The 22,265-nt window shown below is 36.8% G+C and overlaps 1 protein-coding gene across 1 annotated transcript in view; it reads left to right on the plus strand.

Moving 5' to 3' along the window:
• Positions 1-22,265, plus strand: part of CNTN5 (contactin 5) — a 1,310,719-nt gene that overhangs the window by 1,275,212 nt on the left and 13,242 nt on the right. Inside the window, exons 22-23 of the mRNA XM_026505289.3 lie at positions 15,253-15,439; positions 16,231-16,343. Of these exons, the coding sequence (XP_026361074.3) occupies positions 15,253-15,439; positions 16,231-16,343 (300 nt within the window). The remainder of the gene's footprint in view (positions 1-15,252; positions 15,440-16,230; positions 16,344-22,265) is intronic.

The raw sequence follows: 22,265 nt of genomic DNA on the forward strand, positions 1-22,265 counted from the left end.
AAGTACTGCTCCTATCTATGTCATACTCTTCTTTCTATTTTATTTGGGTTTACGATGTACTGTTCTTTTTCAAGCTCCTTAAGATGGACATATCACTGATTTTTGGCTTTTTGTCTGTTCTAATGCATACATTAAAACTATACATCTCCAAACTCTGCATTCCAGGCACCTTATATATGGTAAAATACATAATAATTTTTTAAAGGCTAAAGTTCTTCTACCTAAAAGTATTAACTTTCATATCAAAACTTTTATTCTTTCATTTAATTAGCTTGTATTGAGACTATTATATTTACAGCTCATCTTACAAACACATTTAAGCACATTAGTTATAATAAAATATTCCCCGAATTTTCTTTCTTTGACATGCTGTATTTTATGACATTTGTGTAAAGAAGGGAAGGGAACAAACATTTGTAAAAGACCTGCACTGAACTTCATGCATTAAAAACAAATTCAATTATTATTTATAACCAATCTTCTTTAGTATATTTTCTTTAGATAGTAGTGACAGCTTCTAGGAAAAATAAATACAGATTTATTCAGTAAATTGTATCCATTGTTATGTTTTTGCTGCATTTTAAACCTCCTCACCTCATATTCTCTAATCAGTGTTGAACTGCCTTATAAATATTCAAAAGTTTAAGCATTGTTTATTTATCTTATTTGATTCATTGAATTGCGTCCTTTATACTAAAATTACTGCTGGGCACAAAGCAACTAATATGTCTGCAGTCTAGTAATACTGACTGCCAGTGTATCTCAGAGTATTGATTGTGAATAGCCAATTTCACAACTATACCTAGTGCTAAACTCAGGAGATTAGGAAGCTGGAGATCAACTACAGTGAGGCAAGCAAAGACATCCTTGACTGAAACAAATTCATCTTCCATGGAAAGGGTGTTCCTCATATAAGATTTTGAAGCCCTCAGTAGAAGGACATGGCTAAAATTAGGTGTTAAGTGAGAAAAGAGGAATGTGAAAGGCAATTTAAGCATTATTAGAGAAAATGTCATAGCATTTCAAAGTTTATCTGAAGATGAGGAATTACTAGAGAAGCAGGCTAGAGGTGAAATATCTGCTTCCTAACTCAGTTTACATTAGTTACAACTTTTAAATTTAAGAATGGCAGTGAATTGAATGGAGGCACATAAAACTAGCTTTTCTTGATTTCTCTTAAAGTAACCATGAAACCACAAGAAAAGAGAAAATCCTTATTGCAATTGCAATGAGGAGTACAAAAAAACTTATTAGCAGCATCTTCTAGGTTTTTCTTTACTTTCATCTTTGTGCATGACCCAGCCTCAAAATCCCATTTTCTAGGTTCAAGTAAGAAATGAAATAAACTCTGGCCTCCTTCCCCTTTATCTTTTTCTTCAGTGAAACAAGCTACAGTCATGCACATGAAGCTCTGTCTCTCAGATCAGGCCTGGGTAGATTTTTGTTGTTGTTATTGCTTGGAGAATATGAGTGGAGGCTTGTACTAACAACCAATAATCTAGCATCTACCTGCACAGCATAGGCTACTGGTCTGGAATACATAGTTTAGAGATGGATATCTCCCCCATTCAAATAAACCTTAATTCCTTTTTAGAGCACCATTAAAGATCAGTTAGGTAAGATTCAAGGATGATTAAACAATAAAACTCTCTCTGAAAGAAGAAAACGAATGGTAAGGCTCAGTATGAATTCCTTTCCCTATAATAGATTTTCTTGTAAATCAGAAGAAAAGTTTTAAACATGAGTTTAGATACTGATGAGAAAAAGGAGAGTATTTCTTCTATATTTAAAGACCAATCCAAAATATGAAGAGCACGCACTAATATATATATATATATATATATATATATATATATACTCATCAGAAGCAATAGAATGCAAATTTGATAGTACTAAATATTTAAATCAGTGCTTCAGAATACAAACTTGAGAAGTAATTCCAGAATATAAAGTTATGAATAAGAATAAGAATATGAATAAGAATAAGAATATAAAGTTAATGAATAAGGAAACTTTACCATGACAGAAAAGATAGTAGACATGAAGGACAAAAGAAATTTGGTCCATAAGCAATAGATAACCTGTCAAGAAGACAGAATATATGGAACAAAAGCAGGAACAACAACAAAGAAAAAATCCAAAGTAAACAAACAGTCCAAAATCAAAGTAACCAAAATACATACCACAGAGTTTTGGGAAATATCAAAGTCTTAACAACTCCCTCTTTGGCATGCCCATAACTAATTTAGCACCAAAGTCTATTGATTTTTATCTTCTAAATATTGCTTGATTCCATTAGTGTCCTTACGTCCACCACTATAACCCTAGTTCAGGCTATCCTCGTTTCTTAGCCAGACTCTCAATGCCTTCCAACTGCTCTCCTATTCTAGCCTCTTTCCAATCTCTTCTCCATATTGCAACCATTGCCACTTTGCTGCTTTATGCAAACAAACAGGTAAATTAGGATAGCTTCATATAGTTTCATAATTACAAGTGATTGTAACAAAACTCAGAATGACATAAAGGAGTTATGGTTTCTTTAGAGAAGTGGTCAAGGGAGGCTTTTCAGAGAAGCTGAACCATTGCTGAAAGGAGATAGTCATTTAGAGAAAAAGAGCTATGAAAAGAGCTTACAGAAAGATGGCACCAGAAATTCAATTAGGAATGTGAGTGAATGCCTGAGGCCTGTTTTTCTGGAAGGTGTCAAGAAAAGTGAGGTAAAATGTAAAATGAGGTTGGAGAAGGACACAGAGACCATATCAGGAAGGGCATTGGAAACCATGGTGAGGAGTTTGGAATTTATTCTAAGTGCAATGTGGAAGGTTTTTAGAAAGTGAGCTATCTGGTTTATGTAATTCAGAAAAACAAGAAAAAACTTTGGACAGTTGGGTGTATCTTTTCAAAAAACAAATGTACACTCCCACCCCTGCTTAAAATCCTTCAATGTGTTATAATTGTTCCTAAATCCTTAACACAGACAACTACAAGATCTAGCTCCATCCTTTGTCTCTAGGATCAAATTAAGCCACATTCATCATCAACTTCCACATCAGCCTAACTGGACTTTTTTTCAAGCCTACATATACATCATTCTCCTCTCCAGGGTGCACACACTATTCCTCTGCCTTCCCTCCCTCTTTGCCTGCTTAGCTCTTACTCTTCTTTCTGCCAGTGCTCAACTACCTCTCTTAGTGAAGCCTTCCCTGACCAGCCTCTCTCCACTGAGACCTATCCCATATTGTAGATCTCTAGCAATAAGTAGCTTGTCAGAACCACAATTTTACATTTGTGTGGGTATCCGTTCAATGGCTATTTTACTCTAAAGAGAGTTCCCACAAACCCCTGTCCCTACACACTTATCACCTCCCCCACTATCAACACACCCCAACAGAGTGGTACATTTGATATGATGTATCAATGAACCTACATTGATACATCATCACCACTCACAGTTCAGAGTTTAAATTAGGGTTCATTCTTGGTGTTAGACATCTCTAAAGTTTTTGAAGAATGTACAATGACTTATATCCACCATTACAGTATTGTACAGGATAGTTTCACTGTGTTCTGGTCTATGCTATATCTTTTTTGACTCACCATTAGTCCCCAGTTGCCTGCAGGCATAGTTCTTGGTAAATAACATATATTCAAAAATTTTTTGAATGAATAATTGAATTAATAATTTTTAAGAATTCAAGTTCTGATAAAATATTTACATTTTTATATGCATTTAGATTTTAAAAACAAACAAAAAACCTTTTAAGCTCCCTAGAAGAAAGAATAAATTACTTTCAAAGATGCAAAAAATCACTCATTTGCAGCATTAAATAACAACAGAAAAAAGAGCTATGTTTATTAAATTCAAGGAGTACAATATTGAATGAGCGGTGAACACTAAGTACAATTAAAGATATAGAAATAAGTGACTGCAGGAACTAAGAAGAAAGTTGTATTTTTAAAATCTAACAAGTAGCAAAAATCAGGTGAAGATAAAATATTAAGGAGACTTCTTTGCTGAATATATATGTATGAATATATATAACTGTATGAAAACTGAGTAGGAGAAAGTTCACAACTCATACAGTAACCATCCACTGTAAATGGCAAAAATCATGGATTTTAGATCCTACAAATTCATGTAAAAAAATTGGATTGTGTGTGACATGAATATCTTAGAACCATAACACCAGAAAATCAACTATACTATCTGCATAGTTAAAATTATAATTATTCTGGAGAATCAACTCTGGATACGAATTGGATATTTACTAAGAAGAGCCATCCTGTAAATTTAGGTTCAAATGTATACTCTTGCAGGTATTGGCTGACTCAGAAGTCATATTTCCTGCCTGCCACTAATAAAATCACATGTCATTATAATTCTAAATAGAGTTCTTAAGAGACAAAATCGGACAATCAAAACAATATGAAGGATATCAAAAACAGGATACTAATAGACTTACAAATAACAAAATTCATAAATATTAAAGCATCAAGAAGGGGGAGGGGCAAAATGGTGGAAGAGTGGGGACTCCGTTTGAACCAGCCCCCTGAATTTAGCTGGATATCTACCAAGCCAGTCTGAACACTCATGAAATCAGCCTGAGATGTAAGATTATACATCTGGATCTCTATGGGGGCAGATGATTATCAGTCGAAAGAGGTAGGAAGGCCGGAATTGTGACTGGGTGGACAGATATCAGAGGAGAAACAGAAGGCGGAGGGAACTACCAGAAGCTAGCCACTGGAAAGTAATGTAATACCCCAGTGTAAAAGCATCCTGTACCTGGGACCAGTGATAGCTTGCAGACCACTGGCGCCAGGTGGGGAAGAGCCTGATAACAGCGCTCAAACTGAATCCAGGAGCTTAAGGGGCAAACGCTGGGCCAGCCCCGCCGGTTGTGCAAACCTGTGCCCGGATACCCAGGGGAGCTAGCCGCTGCCACCTGCCCAGACCAGGACCACTTGGGGTTTTGGAGGCACAGGTGGCAGAGAGAAGCAGGGGCCTGAGCAGACCACTGAAAGGATCCCTGGGGGGCATGAACCACCTGTGGGAGGCTGCGGTTTTCAGCGGCTCCTACAGGGGGTGAGACTGTGTGTTTTGGAGGGTTCAGAGAAGAGCAGACTGTGGCTTCTTTCCTCAGGGACGGAGGTCTGTGAGTGGACATTTTCCCTCCTTCTGCCAAAAAGGTGCGAAAAGCCACTGGGGAACAGAAGCCTAAAAAACCAGTTTTCACCAGCCCAGCCCCTTGATAGGGGGCAGGGCAAATCTGCCCAAGCAGGGTTGCCTGAAAAACAACGTGGCAGGCCCCTCCCCCAGAAGACAAGCTGGGAGAACAGGAAGACAACCCCAGGGTCCCCATAAAACTGTAAAACCTCAACACCAGGGGAAAATAGTATATTGAGCTCCTGGTGTTGCCTCATGACCTGTGTATTTCTTAGATACAACTTTTTTTTAAATTCATTCTCATGTTTCTTATCTCTTTTTTTTGACATACTTATCATTTCAACTAGATGTTTAATACAACATATTCCATAGTGACTTTTTAACTTGTACTTTTTCACACCTATACCTTTTTTCCTTCTTTTTCATTTTTTATATACATAGACATAAGCTTCAATGTAGTCCTTTTTTCCCTATCCAATGCTACCTTTGTATTTATACCAGTTTTAATTTCCCTGTAACTCTGGGAAGTAGTGTTCTCTAAAAGAGAGAACAAAATACACCCAGAGAGAACTGAAATACCTACCTCACCCACATTGAGAGATTATAGCCCTGCTTCCCCTCACCCCCCCATTTTTTTAACTTTATAAATCTTATTCTTGGGGTTCATTTTGGCTGGGTTTTTTTGGTGGTGGCTTCTGATTGCTCCAAACTTTCCCAGGGTACACCTTGCCTGGATTGTGGTTGATATTTTTGACTCTGTCATTCCCTCAACCACCCCTCAACAGAATGACTAGGAGGAGGAACTCCCAACAAAGAAAAGAACCAGAGACAATGGCCTCTCCTGTAGACCTAATGGATATGGATATAACCAAGATCTCAGAAATAGACTTCAGCATAACAATTATGAAGACGATAGCTAGACTTGAGAAAACCATTAAAGGAAACATAGAATCCCCAATGGCAGAATGAGAGCTAATCAGGCTGAATGTAAAAATGTTATGAATGAGATGCAGTCTACACTAGGTACTCTAACAGCTAGGGTAAATGAGACAGAAAAGTGTATTAGTGATCTAGAAGATAAACTAATAGAAAGGAAGGAACAGGAGGAGGCCTGAAATAAACAGCTTAAAATCCATGAAAACAGACTTAGAGAAATCAACGACACCATGAAATGTTCCAATGTCAGAATCATTGGGATCCCTGAGAGGCTGGAGAGAAAGAGAGGTCTAGAAGATATATTTGAGCAAATTGTAGCTGAGACTTCCCTAATCTGGGGAATGAAACAAGCAATCGTGTCCTAGAGGCACAGAGGACCCCTCCCAAGATCAATGAGAGCAGACCAACACCTCAGAATGTAACAGTAAAACTCACAAATCTTAGAACCAAGAAAGCCATCCTAAGGGCAGTTAGGGGGAAGAGATTCCTTATGTACAGAGGGAGGAACATCAGGATAATGTCAGACCTGTCCAGGAGACCTGGCAAGCCAGAAAGGGCTGGCAAGACATAGTCAGGTTACTACATGAGAAGAACATGCAGCCAAGAATGCTTTATCTGTCAAGGCTGTCATTCAGAACAGATGGAAAGATAAAGAGCTTCCAGGACCAGCAGAAACTGAAAGAATATGTGACCACCAAGCCAGTCCTGCAAGAAATAATAAGGGGGATTCTATAAAAGAAGAAGCACCCCAAGAATAAAATAGACCAGAAACTTACAGAAACAATCCATCAAAGCAGGGACTATACAGACAATAGGATAGCAATAAACACATATCTTTCAGTAGTAACCCTCAATGTGAATGGTCTAAATGCTCCTATGAGATGGCACAGGGTTGCAGATTGGATACAAAGACAGGAACCATCCATATGTTATCTATAAGAGACTCATTTTGAACCTAAAGTCACCTCCAGACTGAAAGTGAGGGGATGGAGCACCATTTTTCATGCCAATGGACCTCAAAAGAAAGCTGGGCTAGCAATTCTTATATCAGACAAATTAGAAATTAAACCAAAGACTGTAATAACAGATCCAGAGGGACACTATATTATTCTTAAGGGGTCTATCCAACAAGAAAATCTAACAGTTGTAAATATCTATGCCCCCAACATGGGAGCAGCCAACTACATAAGCCAGCTGTTAACCAAAACAAAGAATCAGATTGACAATAATACATTAATAGTAGGAGATTTTTTTAAAGATTTAATTTATTTATGTGACAGGGAAACAGCCAGCGAGAGAGGGAACACAGCAGGGGAGTGGGAGAAGAAGAAGCAGGCTCCCAGCGGAGGAGCCTGATGTGGGACTCAATCCCGGAATGCTGGGATCATGCCCTGAGCCGAAGGCAGATGCTTAATGACTGCACTACCCAGGCGCCCCAATAGTAGGAGATTTTAACACTCCACTCTCAGCACTGGACAGATCATCTAAACAGAAGATCAACAAAGAAACTAGAACTTTGAATGACACATTGGACCAGATGGACTTGGTAGATATATACAGAACATTCCACCCTAAAACAACAGAATACTCATTCTTCTTGAATGTACATGGAACTTTCTCCAAAATAGACCACATACTGGGTCACAAATCAGGTCTCAGCCAAAGCAAAAGCTGGAGATTATTCCCTACATGATATCAGACCATAATACCTTGAAACCAGTACTCAATCACAAGAAAAAATTTGGAAGGCATTCAAACACTGGGAAGTCAAAGAACATCCTGCTAACAAATGAATGGGTCAACCAGGAAATTAAAGAAGAGCTTAAACAATTCATGGAAACCAAAAAGAATGAAAACACATCGGTCAAAAACCTATGGGATACTACAAAGGTGGTCCTAAGGGGGAAATACATTGCCATCCAAGCCTCTCTCAGAAAATTAGAAAAATCCCAAATGCACATGCTAACCCAACACCTAAAGGAGCTGGAGAAAGAACAGCAAATAAAGCTTAAACCAAACAGGAGAAGAGAAATAATAAAGATTAGAAAAGAGATCAATGAAATAGAAACCAGAAAAACAGTAGAACAGATCAACAAAGCTAGAAACTTGTTCTTTGAAAGAATTAATAAAATTGATAAACCACTGGCCAGACGTATCCAAAAAGAGAGAGAGAGAGAGAGAGAAAGAAAAGGACCCAAATTAATAAAATCATGAATGAAAGGGGAGAGATCATGACTAACACCAAGGAAATAGAAACAATTATTAGAAATTATTACCAGCAACTATATGCCAATAAATTAAGCAACCTGGAAGAAACGGATGCCTTCCTGGAAACTTACAAACTACCAAGACTGAAACAGAAAGAAATAGACAATCTGAATAGACTAATTACCAGTAATGAAATTGAAGCAATAATCAAAAACCTCCTGAAAAACAAAAATCCAGGGCCAGATGGCTGCCAGGGGAATTCTACCAAACATTTAAAGAAGAAATAATACCTATTTTCCTGAAGCTGTTCCAAAAAATAGAAACAGAAGGAAAACTTCCAAACTCATCCTGTGAGACTGGCATTACCCTGATCCCAAAACCAGGCAAAGACCCCATCAAAAAGGAGAATTACAGACCGATATCCCTGATGAATATGGATGCTAAAATACTCAACAAGATCCTAGCTAATAGGATCCAACAGTACACTAAAAGGATTACTCACATGACCAAGTGAGTTTTATGCCTGGGATGCAAGGATGGTTCAACATTCACAAATCAATCAACGTGGTAGAAAACATCAATAAAAGACAAGAACCATATGATCCTCTCAATTGATGCAGAAAAAGCATTTGACAAAATACAACATCCATTCCTGATTAAAACTCTTCAGAGTATAGAGATAGAGGGAACATTCCTCAATATCATAAAAACCATGTATGAAAAGCCCACAGCGAATATCATTCTCAATGGGGAAAAGCTGAGAGGTTTTCCCTTAAGATTAGGAACATAACAGGGATACTCACTCTCACCACTGTTGTTCAACATAGTGCTAGAAGTCCTAGCCTCAGCCATTAGACAACAATAAGAAATAAAAGGCATCCAAATTGGCAAAGAAGTCAAACTCTCCCTCTTCTCAGATGACATGATACTTTATGTGGAAACCCAAAAAATTCCATCCCCAAATTCCTAGAACTCATACAGCAATTCGGTAATGTGGCAAGATACAAAATCAATGCACAGAAATCAGTTGCTTTTCTATACACTAACAATGTGACTGTAGAAAGAGAAGTTAAGGAATCGATTCCATTTACAATAGCACCAAAAACCATAAGATACTTAGAAATAAACATAACTAAAGAGGTAAAGGATCTATACTGTAGAAACTACAGAACACTTATGAAAGAAATTGAGGAGGACACAAAAAGTTGGAAAATTATTCCATGCTCATGGTTTAGAAGAATAAACATCGTTAAAATGTCTATTCTGCCCAGAGAAATTTACACCTTCAATGCCATCCCTATTAAAATACCATTGGCCTTTTTGAAAGAACTGGAACAAAGAATCATAAAATTGGTGTGGAACCAGAAAAGACCTTGAATCATCAAGGAAATGTTGAAAAAGAAAAACTTTTGTTGTTGAATGTTGAAAAATGAAAAAATGTTGAAAAATAAAACATTGAAAAATGAAAAAAATGTTGAAAAAATATGAAGCTGGTGCATCATACTACCTGACTTCAAGGTATACTACAAAGCTGTGGTCACCAAGACAGCATTGTACTGGACGAAAACAGGCACATAGACCAATGGAACAGAATAGAGACTCCAGAAATGGACCTTCAACTCTATGATCAACTAATCTTTGACAAAGCAGGAAACAATATCCAATGGAAAAAAGACAGTCTCTTCAATAAATGGTGCTGGGAAATTGGACAGCTACATATAGAAGAATGAAACTGGACCATTCCTTTACATCATACACAAGGATAAACTCCAAATGGATGAAAGACCTCAATGTGAGACAGGAATCCATTAAAATCCTAGAGGAGAACATAGGCAGTAACCACTTCGACATTGACAACAGCAACTTCTTTCAAGACACGTCTCCCAAGGCAAGGGAAACAAAAGCAAAAATGAAGTTTTGGGACTTCATCAAGATAAAAAGCTTCTGCACAGCAAGGGAAACAGTCAATAAAACAAAGAGGCAATCCATAGAATGGGAGAAGATATTTGAAAATAACATTACAGATAAAGGGCTGATATCCAAGATCTATAAAGAACTTCTCAAACTCAACACTCAAAAAACTAATAACCCAGTCAAAAAATGGGCAGAAGATATGAACAGACATTTCTCCAAAAAAAGACATTCAAATGGCTAATAGACACATGAAAAAATGCTCAACATCACTAGCTATCAGGGAAATACAAATCAAATCCACAATGAGATACTACCTCATATCAGTTAGAATGGCAAAAATTAACAAGACAGAAAATAATAAATGTTGGTGAAGATGCAGAGAAAGGGGGGCCCTCTTACTCTATTGGTGGGAATGCATACTGGTACAGCCATGCTGGGAAACAGTATGGAGTTTTTCCAAAAAATTAAAAATAGAGTTACCCGAAGACCCAGCAATTACACTACTGAATATTGACCCCAAAGACATAGATGTAGTGAAAAGAAGGGTCACATGTACCCCAGTGCTCATAGCAGCAATGTCCACAATAGCCAAACTGTGGAAGGAGCTGAGATGCCCTTCAACAGATGAATGGATAAAGAAGATGTGGTCCATATACAGAATGGAATATTACTTAGCCATCAGAAAGAATGAATACCCACCATTTGCATCTACATGGGTGGAACAGGAGGGGATTATGCTAAGAGAAATAAGTGAAACAGAGAAAGACAATTTTCATATGGTTTCACGTATAGGTGGAACATAAGAAATAGCAGGGAGGACATTAGGAGAAGGAAGAGAATAACGAAGGGGGGAAATCAGAGGGGGAGACAAACCATGAGGGACTATGGACTCCAGGAAACAAACTGAGGGTTTCAGATGGGAGGTGGGTGGGGAATGGGTTAGCCTGGTGATGGGTATCAAGGAAGGCACGTATTGCATGGAGCACCAGATGTTATGTGCAAACAATGAATCATGGAACACTACATCAAAAACTAATAATGTACTGTATGGTGACTAACATAATAAAAAAATTTAAAAACTTAAAAAGCATCAAGAAAAAATAGTTCAAGTAGTTTAGTGACAATAGGGGAGCTATTTAAAAATGATTCATCAAATTGAGGTAAAGTAGTATTTTGTCTGTTTTATAAACAAAGATATAGAAATTCAGTGGTTAAGTAACTTGTTCCATTATATATAGCTTATAGTTAAAAAAAAAAAAGTAAGTTTCAAATATAGGCCTTCTGGCTCCAAACCCATGATCCACCTAGAGCTTTCAATAGTATGGTATATCTTAGATTCATAAACTTTTTTTTGGAAATGAAAATTTGTACAAACTATTTAAAAACCAGTGTGATATTTTTTTTGTATCAAAAAGCATAACAGTTTTCATAAATTTAGACCCTGTAATCTCCTGTGTGGGATTCTATCCTGGGGAATTAATTCAATATGTAGAAAACAATACAGATGAAGATATTCATGGCAACATTTTAATTAAAAAAGCAGCAGTTGGAAGCTACTCGAATATTCCACAAATAGGACACTGGTTAAATAATATTTGGTACACAGACATATGATAGAATATTACTTTGAAAAATGAGAAAATATTTATGTGTAACTCTAATGTTAGAGAATAAAGCAGGACATGCAATTATAGGTACATCATTGTATTAAATATATGTCATGAAAATATAAGAGATACACAGACAGAAAACTATTATCTGAAGTTGATAAAATAGTTTTGTTTTTGTTTTACCCTTCCTCCCATCAAACAAAAAAAAAAACAAAAAAAGTGTGGGGCAAATAATTATCATTTCACTGTGAAAGTAACTCCTGTTCTTTTTTTTTTTTTCAACATGCCAGAAAGAGAATGTGTATCTTTTTTTTTTTTTTTTTTTAGATTTCTCTGCAGGTTTTATTATTTTATTGCTTTTTTAAATTAAAGCTTTTTATTTTAATTCCAGTATAGTTAGCATACATTGTTACATTAGTTTTAGGTGTACAATATAGTGATTCAACAATTCTATATGTCATTACCCAGTGCTCGTCATAATAAGTATACTCTTAATTTCCTTCACATATTTCACCTGTCACCCCCACTCACCCACCTCTGATATGCTTTATTTTAAATGAGTACCCTCAGTTAAAGTTGTTTTTTTTTTTTTTCAACAAGAACATTTTTTACCTAAGGCATACTTTAGAATACACTGTGTAAGTTTCAGTTGGAATTTGTTGTTGTTGTTTTCATAATCAGTTACTTAAGAAACATTTTATCTTTCACTAGGATGTTTAATTTTATGGTGATTAATCAGAACATTAAACATTCAATATTTAGAAATCAAAATTTATAGTGAAATCTGTATCAAAATTTATTGAATTTAAACATACTTGTTTCCCACAAATATATGCACTTAATTAATTTGAAATAATATAACCAATTAAAGAAAATTAAAACAGACAAGTGGGAATCAGATATATCACTGGAAAGGAAAGATGGATTTGTTCATCTAATGGCAGCTCAGCCAATTTTGTAGTTTGAAAATAACTTAGATTTATTCACTTAAAATATTCTCAAAGATGAAGCAAGATAAGCTGGTTCTCAGAATTGGGAATAATGAGTCCATCATCATAAAAAAGTTAGGATTTTAGAGGATTACAGCTTAATCAAATGGATTTTGGAAGTTCAGTCACTCAGCTGTATACCAGTTCAAATCTGTGAAGAGACAGGGATGAGAAATAGGAATGTGACTATCTTTTTAGGCTTTAAAGAAAATAAAGAGATAGATATATACAAAGATATATGAGATCTGTGTACATGTATCAGATAGGGTTTAGTTGCAAAGAACTAAATTACTCTAAATAGTTTAAGTAAGAAGTATTATAGTTATTAAATGTTTTATAAAATTATGGACTTAAATCAATAGACTTCAGGGTGACTTGAAAGATCAAGAATGACTCTTAAAGTCAAAGTATAGGATCAACACAAAGGAATATGTCTTCTAAGCCACCAGGCCCAGAAGCATACTCCATTGCCATGGTGAAAGAAGCCACTACAATCAGGATGGTGCCACATTCAGGAAGCTGCTGTGATCTGGAGACCTCCACTATTGTTGCCAGTTCCAGAATTCCACCACGTGAACTATGATTTGCACCAACAAAATGGATGCGCTGTGCCCTGATTCTTGATTCTCATAAAGCTAATGGTTAGACAATGAGTCACTTATTAAAGCCGCCTTGCGGGGCAGGGAGGGAAGGAAAAATAATGACTCCATTAATGTCCTTACCAGCAGAAATGCAGAAGAAGTTCAATCTCCATCTCACTTTTACTTTTAAATCTCAGGCATATTCATCTGACTGGCTGAAGCTAAAACACATTGAGTCCTAATTGCAAGAGCCTTAGAGATAAGATATTTAGCTCTCCATCTTCTTCAGTACAGGGAGATAACTGGAATGAGAGTGAAATGGATGTTGAACACTAATGTACCATATCCCTTTGGTTACTCAACATACATACACATCATTTTCTCACTCAACAGCAACAATAAGCAACAACTGTGTTCCATACTGATATGGTGCAAATATCACTTTTACAAATGAAAATGTACTGACATTTCCCTAAGCAGGAAAGCCAAGGAAAGTTCCATCAGTAAATCTGTCCATCTCAGGGTGAAAGTTTATTCTTTCTCCAATGAACTACATTAGAAATTTACCTACCTACAACACTATATAAAATATCAGAAGAAAGGAAGGAGCCCAAGTCATTAATATGTATACATGAAACAGGACCTGGAAGAAAGTATAGCTATTATAGATTTCATTTCATAAATTTGCAGTTACAAATTTATAATTTCCTTCCTCCTCTACCTATTTTTTCTTTCTTTTGCCTTCAGCCAGCACTTGGGCTGATATAGACCTTTTAATTTGATGTGGTGACTTAAATGTTTTTTTCCTGAGAGACAAGAGCCCATAATGACTTCCTATGGCTATAGCTAGAAATGGCAGTCTTAGGCATGAGCCATCATATTTCAAATAACAAAAACAACAACAACAACAATAAAAAAAAAAAAAAAACCCTCACTGCCCACAGTGTATAGCAGCAACCTTTGCTGAAAGCCTCTGGAATATGTGGTGTTTGGCTTCCTAGCCTCTACAGTAGACAAAGAACTTGAATGAGGATGAAATGGGTGCAGTGATCCACTTCTTTCACCACCGTAATTAATGGTGGGGGTGGGGGTACTGCTGTTCCATTACTTTTACTAGAGTAAGTAAGTAGAGGAATAAAAATTACTCTTTTATCCATTTAAATATGGTTACATTCTGATGTCTGAGATAATGTTAAGCTTTAGGTATACAAAGAGAGTTACTTAAACTCACAAAGGGTTCAAGTTCGGTATGAGAGCAGTCACCATGAGCTCATAACCAGGAAAGATCATCTCAAAGCATAAATTGTGTTTTGACAGAAAAGTTCCTTTCTGCCTCCCTCCCATATCCTAGCAATATGATATGTCTACATTTAAACCACTCCCAAGTATCGTGAATGTTCTCTATCACCTCTTCTCTATTAAACCCATACAGCTTATATGACTCACCTTTATGTGGGGCCCAGAAGGAAATATTGTTTATGTCTCTTTCTCAAAAAATTCATTCAAAGCCTTATGGCTTTGAAAAGTATAAGTTTCTGATAACCTACGAGAGAAGAGCACTTCTTCAATTTCTTTGAATGATTCTTCCTTAATGTCAGGATGTGTTTGGGGCTCTTTCCAAGCAACTCATGCTACCAGACTAGAAGGTAGCACCTTTCGTTGCTCTGCTGAGTACTGCTAAGATGCACACAGATGTAAATCAGGCAGTGTCTAAGACTGATTTTGCCTCATTAGCAGTACCTGATAATTGGATGATACAAGAGTGATTTCTTGGGGCTTTAGGAAAACCAATCACAAGCATAGAAGAAACTTCAAAATTAATTTGTCATTTAATACTTTGTTGACAGGTTGGTTATCGGAAAGACATGGAACAAGAAGATGCAGCAGAAACAGTCAAAACTAGAGGGAATGAATCCTCTGTCATTCTGACAGGATTAGAAGGAAATACTTTGTATCACTTCACAGTGAGGGCTTATAATGGAGCTGGATATGGGCCACCTAGCAGTGAAGTGAGTGCAACCACCAAGAAATCCCGTAAGTGACCTGGGCTTTTTGTTTGTTTCAGACAAAAGGGAAACATCTTTTAACATTTCTGAAAGCCCTGTAAGGTACAAATAAGGAGAGTTGAAGGGGAGTTTTGATTCATAGTCTTGCTTGAATACTTAGATCTGAATTCTGAAACTAGCTCAGAAAATTTTGCATTCACAGTAGATAAAGGTTATCTTCCTGTGAAACACGGCCAAGTGATTTTGACACAGACAGAAGATAAAAGGATTCTGGTTCAAAAGCTCAGTAGAGTAGCTATTAAAATGACACTCTGGAGCAAAAACCCTCCTTATCTGACTCCAGCTGGAAAGAAGCCTATGGTGCCAGCCAAATACTAAACACAAGAAAAGATTGAAATACAAAGATTTAAGTGAAGAAATGTACTTAAGACTCCTTGTCAGTTCACCTTTTTTTATAATAATAATTTTTTATTATGTTATGTTAGTCACCATACAGTATATCCTTAGTTTTTGATGTAGTGTTCCATGATTCATTATTTGCATATAACACCCAGTGCACCATACAATATGTTCCCTCCTTAATACCCATCACCAGCCTATCCCAGTCCCCACCCCCCTCCCCTCTGAAGCCCTCAGTTTGTTTCCCAGAGTCCATAGTCTCTCATGGTTCATTCTCCCTTCTGTTTATCCCCCCTTCATTCTTCCATTCCTTCTCCTAACGATCTTCCTGCTATTTCTTATGTTCCATAAATGAGTGAAACCATATGATAATTGTCTTTCTTTGCTTGATTTATTTCACTTTCACTTTTTATTTTGCAGCCCCTAGTCAAGCACCCAGCAATCTCAGGTGGGAACAGCAAGGCTCTCAGCTTTCTCTGGGCTGGGAACCAGTCAGACCATTAGCCAATGAATCTGAAGTCATGGGCTATAAGGTCAGTATGTTTCTTCACTCTCTTTTATAGACACTCGTCTTAAAAATTAGTATGACGATGTATGATTATAAGGCATAAAAGGCCATTCGCATATCTATTTTTCCCAATCATTTTCTACCTATAACTTAAAAGAAAGTCTCCCTACAATAGGTAAGCCAAGGCAGTCAAAATCAGGTTTAACTGTGCAAGGCATAGAAAGGGAATGAGTAGAGAAAGCAGCAACAATTTGAATACAGGATGATGATGGCTCCATGAAGCAGTATCAGGACCAGCATAACTTAAGCACAGAGTCCTAGCAATTTCTCTCAGAAGACAAACTTTTCTGGCAAATGACAAAGACTGGATGATTTAATTTGGGTGGAAAGATTTAGCAAAAAAAAAAAAAAAAAAAAAAAGAATGAATGCTAGGGCAAGCACACTGGGTTAAGAAAGAGTCCATGGAGAGACAGCAAGCTCCAAAATAGACACAGCATTTCACATACAGTCATCCTTAAATGAGCCAGCAAGAGATCTGGAAATATGAAAACACTGATTTGTTTTTGAAAAACAACTTTGTCTCTAATTTTAAAATATATGTTTTCTATGTATTGATTTGGTTGAATTTCAAATTCTTTTTTCATCAGTTTCTATTATTGTCTTAAACTCCATACAGAACCATACATTGAAATTATTTATATCAGAAATTTTAAACATTTTAATAATGTTTAGACTGAAAATCATCATTTATGTGGCTTTTCAATGATCAGAAATGGTAACACGGTATTTTATATATAAATTGCTAAAATTCTGAAGCTAAATACTTAAGAAGTTATAAATGAAATTTATTGTAAGGTAAATAATTCCCATTAATCATATTTTAAGTCACAAATTATATTATTCTTACAGACTATAATTAGTATGGAATAGCAGACACCCTTATTACTCAAACATACACACTGAAATCTGTTTTAATCCTCAGAGATACTGAATTTGATCTTTTGGGGAAGGGTAGGTGAGCCATTTTTTATACCCTTCCATTTATCCTCTTCCTTCTATACCCTTACCCAAATAACCATGTCCTTACAGCTTTTCTTCTAAGGCAAATATACCTTCAATAATTAGAGGTAACAGTATGGCCTGAAATGGTGATATACCTTCCAAGAACCAATCTAATATCATTAGAACTATGACAACCAAACTCCCAAACTGGAGAGGCAAAGTAGAAAACAAGGAAGAGCTACATGAAAGTATATGGCCACCTGACAGAACCAGTCAGTGTAAGGCACCTCTCAGATAATAACAACTGAAGTATATGTGAGGTTGGGCATAGGGTTCCCAGGCAATGTAATCATTCTTTTGCTCACCATTACCCCATCTATCTCTGTCACTATTCTTCCTCTTTATATGTGGCTGTTTCCCCAACCAGACTATATGTGATTGAAGGCAGAAATTCTTTCTCATTACTTTAATCCCAATGTTTCTAGAATGGATGAATAAATTAATTAATTTAACCCAGCTAGAAGTATATTATGCAATTACTCATAAGTATATATTATCAGATGTGTGTTTTTCCAGCATGGTCTTCCCATTTGTTAGGTGTAGTGGGAAAAGAACACTGGCTTCTGAGTCAGACTTTCATTCAAATCCTAGTTGTGTAACTCTGATCAAGTTGTTTAATTTCTCTGAGTCTCATTTTCTTAACTCCAAAATGGCAAAAATAACAATAAAATAATATCTATCATACAGGATTGTTTTATGGATTAAATAAGATAATTTATGTAAAATAACATATAGCTGTTAGCATATAGAAGGTGCTCACTTAAAAATAAAATACTATTTATTCTATTTGTTTTGGGAGGAGAATACCTGGTTAGGTGAAATTTAACAAAAGGAACTGATTTTTGGAAGTTGCCTGCCAGTTCTGTCTAAATGAAGATAGCAGAAGTTACCTTGGAATACCTTCTTGTGGGGGGAAAAATCACTACCATGTTCCATCTTAGTTGTATAATTTATTGACAAATAGGTACACATTGATAGATGATTTTTTTCTTTTATTTCCTTTAAATTGTTATACTTGCTAATGTCCTTGAGAAGAAAAAGCTCATTCCTAAGAAAGGAGTCTGCTGATAACCAAATGGAGTGAGGCCTCAAAGCCTGTTCTATTGCGACTAACTCTTATTAGAACTTCTGACAGACAGGATAATCCCCAATGAGATACCTATTGGCAGAAATGTCACAAAGTGCCCCAAGAGGGAAAAAGGACTTTAGGCTAATGACCACAGCTTAACACGGAGCCTGGATTCTCCTGGAAAGGTCTGTTTTTCTCAGAGCAGGTGGCTAAGGACGAAAGCTCCTCCTAACACAGGCGCAAGGGGCCAGGAATGTGATTAGAAACAATAGCTGCAAATTTAAAGTACAAGGATGTAACCCAGAAAACACAAGCTTATAACCCCCTTTTCTGAGCATGACTTTGAGGAAAACTCCTTCAGCCTAAGCAAGAATATGCACTACAGCTAAAGAGCTATACCGTTTGGATGGAGATTCACCCAAGTATGGAGTGGCCAAGGCTGAGCATGAAACTCAGAGGAAAAAAAAACCTCTTTGATTTCTACTACATCTCCCCAGATTACTGCCAGACCAAGAGTGACCTAGCCACTAGACTAAGAATAATAGTGTAATAGTGGGCCGCGTCTTAAGCACAATAGCACACAGCAGCCACAAAAGTTTAACAGATGTAGATGCAAGTCAGCACACTATTTCTCTATCCACAAAGCAATTTGAGGTAGAGGATTTCCTGCTTAAAAGGGTAAAAGAGGGGGCGCCTGGGTGGCACAGCGGTTAAGCGTCTGCCTTGGGCTCAGGGCGTGATCCCGGCGTTATGGGATCGAGCCCCACATCAGGCTCCTCCTCTGGGAGCCTGCTTCTTCCTCTCCCACTCTCCCTGCTTGTGTTCCCTCTCTCACTAGCTGTCTCTATCTCTGTCAAATAAATAAATACAATCTTTAAAAAAAAAAAAAGGGTAAAAGAAAGCTTCCAAAATTAATTGTAATATCAAAAAGAGAAGTAAATTTATTTTTATTCGTTGTCTTTGCCAAGTTACTTTATTTTATTATAAGTAAAAGAGATCACTAGCAATGTGCATGGTATGTACGTTTGAGGCTGGGAAACTTGAAGTCAATGCCTGAGGTTTAAAATGCAAGGACTGTGTATTTCACCTTTTTCCCCCCCATTTCGTCCACTTCTTTAATTTGTTGTTTTTATAATAATAATTTTTTATTATGTTAGTCACCATACAGTACATCCCTAGTTTTTGATGTAAAGTTCCATGATTCATTACTTGTGTATAATACCCAGTGCACCATGCAATACATGCCCTCCTTAATACCCATCATCAGCCTATCCCATTCTCCCACCCCACCCCGCCCCTCTGAAGCCCTCAGTTTATTTCCCAGAGTCCATAGTCTCTAATGGTTCATTCCCCCTTCTTTTTACCCCCCCTTCATTCTTCGTTTTCTTCTCCTACCAATCTTCCTCTTTCCTATGTTCCATAAATGAGTGAAACCATATGATAATTGTCTTTCTCTGCTTGAATTATTTCGCTTAGCATTATTTCCTCCAGTCCCGTCCATGTTGCAGCAAATGCTGAGAAATCGTTCTTTTGATGGTTGAGTAATATTCCATTGTATATATGGACCACAACTTCTTAATCCAGTCATCTGTTGAAGGGCATCTCAGCTCCTTCCACAATTTAGCTATTGTGGACAATGCTGCTATGAACATTGAGGTGCATATGGCCCTTCTTTTCACTACGTCTGTATCATTGGGGTAAATAACCGGTAGTACAATTGCTGGATCATAGGGTAGCTCAATTTTTAACTTTTTAAGGGAACTTCACACTGTTTTCCAAAGTGGCTGTACCAACTTGCATTCCCACCAACAATGTAAGAGGGATCGCCTTTCTCCACATCCTCTCCAACATTTGTTGTTTCTTGCCTTGTCAATTTTTACCATTCTAACTGGCATAAGGTGGTATCTCAATGTGGTTTGGATTTGAATTTCCCTGATGGCTAATGATTTTGAACATTTTTTCATGGGTCTGTTAGCCATTTGTATGTCTTCACTGGAAAAGTGTCTGTTCATATCTTCTGCCCATTTTTTGATTTGATTATTTGTTTCTAGTGTATTGAGTTTGAGAAGTTCTTTGTAGATCTTGGATACCAGTCTTTAATCTGTAGTGCCATTTGCAAATATATTCTCCCATTCTGTGGGATGCCTCTTAGTTTTTTTGACTGTTTCCTTGGCTGTGCAGAAGCTTTTTATCTTGATGAAGTCCCACAAGTTCATTTTTTCTTTTGTTTCTCTTCCCTTTGGAGATGTGTCATGAAAAAGTTGCTGTGGCCAATGTCAAAGAGGTTGCAGCCTATATTCTCCTCTAGGATTTTGATGGATTCCTGTCTCACATCAAGGTCTTTCATCCATTTGGAGGTTATCTTTGTGTATGGTGTAAGAGAGTGGTCAAATTTCATTCTTTTGCATATAGCTGTCCAATTTTCCCAACACCACTTATTGAAGAGATTGTCTTTTTTCCACTGGATGTTTTTTCCTGCTTTGTCAAAGATTACTTGCCCAAAGAGCCAAGGGTCCATTTCTGGGTTCTCTATTCTGTTCCATTGGTCTATGTGTCTGTATTTGTGCCAGTACCATGCTGTCTTTGTGATCACAGCTTTGTAGTATAGCTTGAAATCCGGCAATATGATGCCCCCAGCTTTGTTTTTCCTTTTCAACAATTCCTTGGTGATTCAGGGCCTTTTCTGGTTCCACACAAATTTAAGGGCTATTTGTTCCAGTTCTTTGAAAAATGTCCTCGGTATTTTGATCAGGATGGCATTGAAAGTGTAGATTGCTCTGGGTAGCATAGGCATTTTAACTATGTTTATTCTTCCGATCCATGAGCATGGAATATTTTTCCATCTTTTTGTGTCTTCTTCAATATCTTTCAAGAGTGATTTGTAGTTTCTAGAATATAGATCATTTACATCTCTGGTTAAGTTAATTCTGAGATAACATATGATTTTTGGTGCTATTGTAAATGTAATGGATTTCCTAATTTCTCGTTCTTCAGTCTCATTTTTCGTGTATAGAAATGCAACTGATTTCAGAGCATTGATTTTGTATCCCGCCACATTACTGAATTGCTCTATAAATTCTAGTAGTTTGAGGGTGGAGTCTTTTGGGTTTTCCATATAGAGTATCATGTCCTCTGTGAAGAGAGACATTTTGACTTCTTCTTTGCCAATTTGGATACTTTTTATCCCTTTTTGTTTTCTGATTGCTGTTGCAAGGACTGCTAGTACTATGTTAAATAATAATGGCAAGAGTGGGCATCCTTGTCTTGTTCGTGATTTTAAGGGAAAGGCTTTCAGCTTTTCCCCGTTGAGAATGATATTTGCTGTAGGCTTTTCATAGATGGTTTTTATGAGATTGAGGAATGTACCCTCTATCCCTACACTCTGAAGGGTTTTAATCAGGAAAGGATGCTGTATTTTGTCAAATGCTTGTTCTGCATCAATTGAGAGGATCATATGGTTCTTGACTCTTTTCTTGTTGATATGATCTATCATACTGATCGATTTGCGAATGTTGAACCACCCTTGCATCCCAGAGATGAATCCCACTTGGTCTTGACGGATAATCCTTTTAATGTACTGCTGGATCCTATTAGCTAAGATCTTGTTGAGAATCTTGGTGTTGATATTCATCAGGATTATCAGTCTGTAATTCTCCTTTTTGGTGGGGTCTTTGCCTGGTTTGGAGATCAAGGTAATACTGGCCTCATAGAATGAGTTTAGTAGTTTTCCTTCTGTTTCTATTTTTTGAAACAGCTTCAGGATAATAGCTATTATTTCTTCCTTGAATGTACGTTAGAATTCCCTGGGGAATCAA

Source organism: Ursus arctos, unplaced genomic scaffold, assembly GCF_023065955.2.
Source record: "Ursus arctos isolate Adak ecotype North America unplaced genomic scaffold, UrsArc2.0 scaffold_22, whole genome shotgun sequence".
Taxonomy (NCBI): Eukaryota; Metazoa; Chordata; class Mammalia; order Carnivora; family Ursidae; genus Ursus; species Ursus arctos.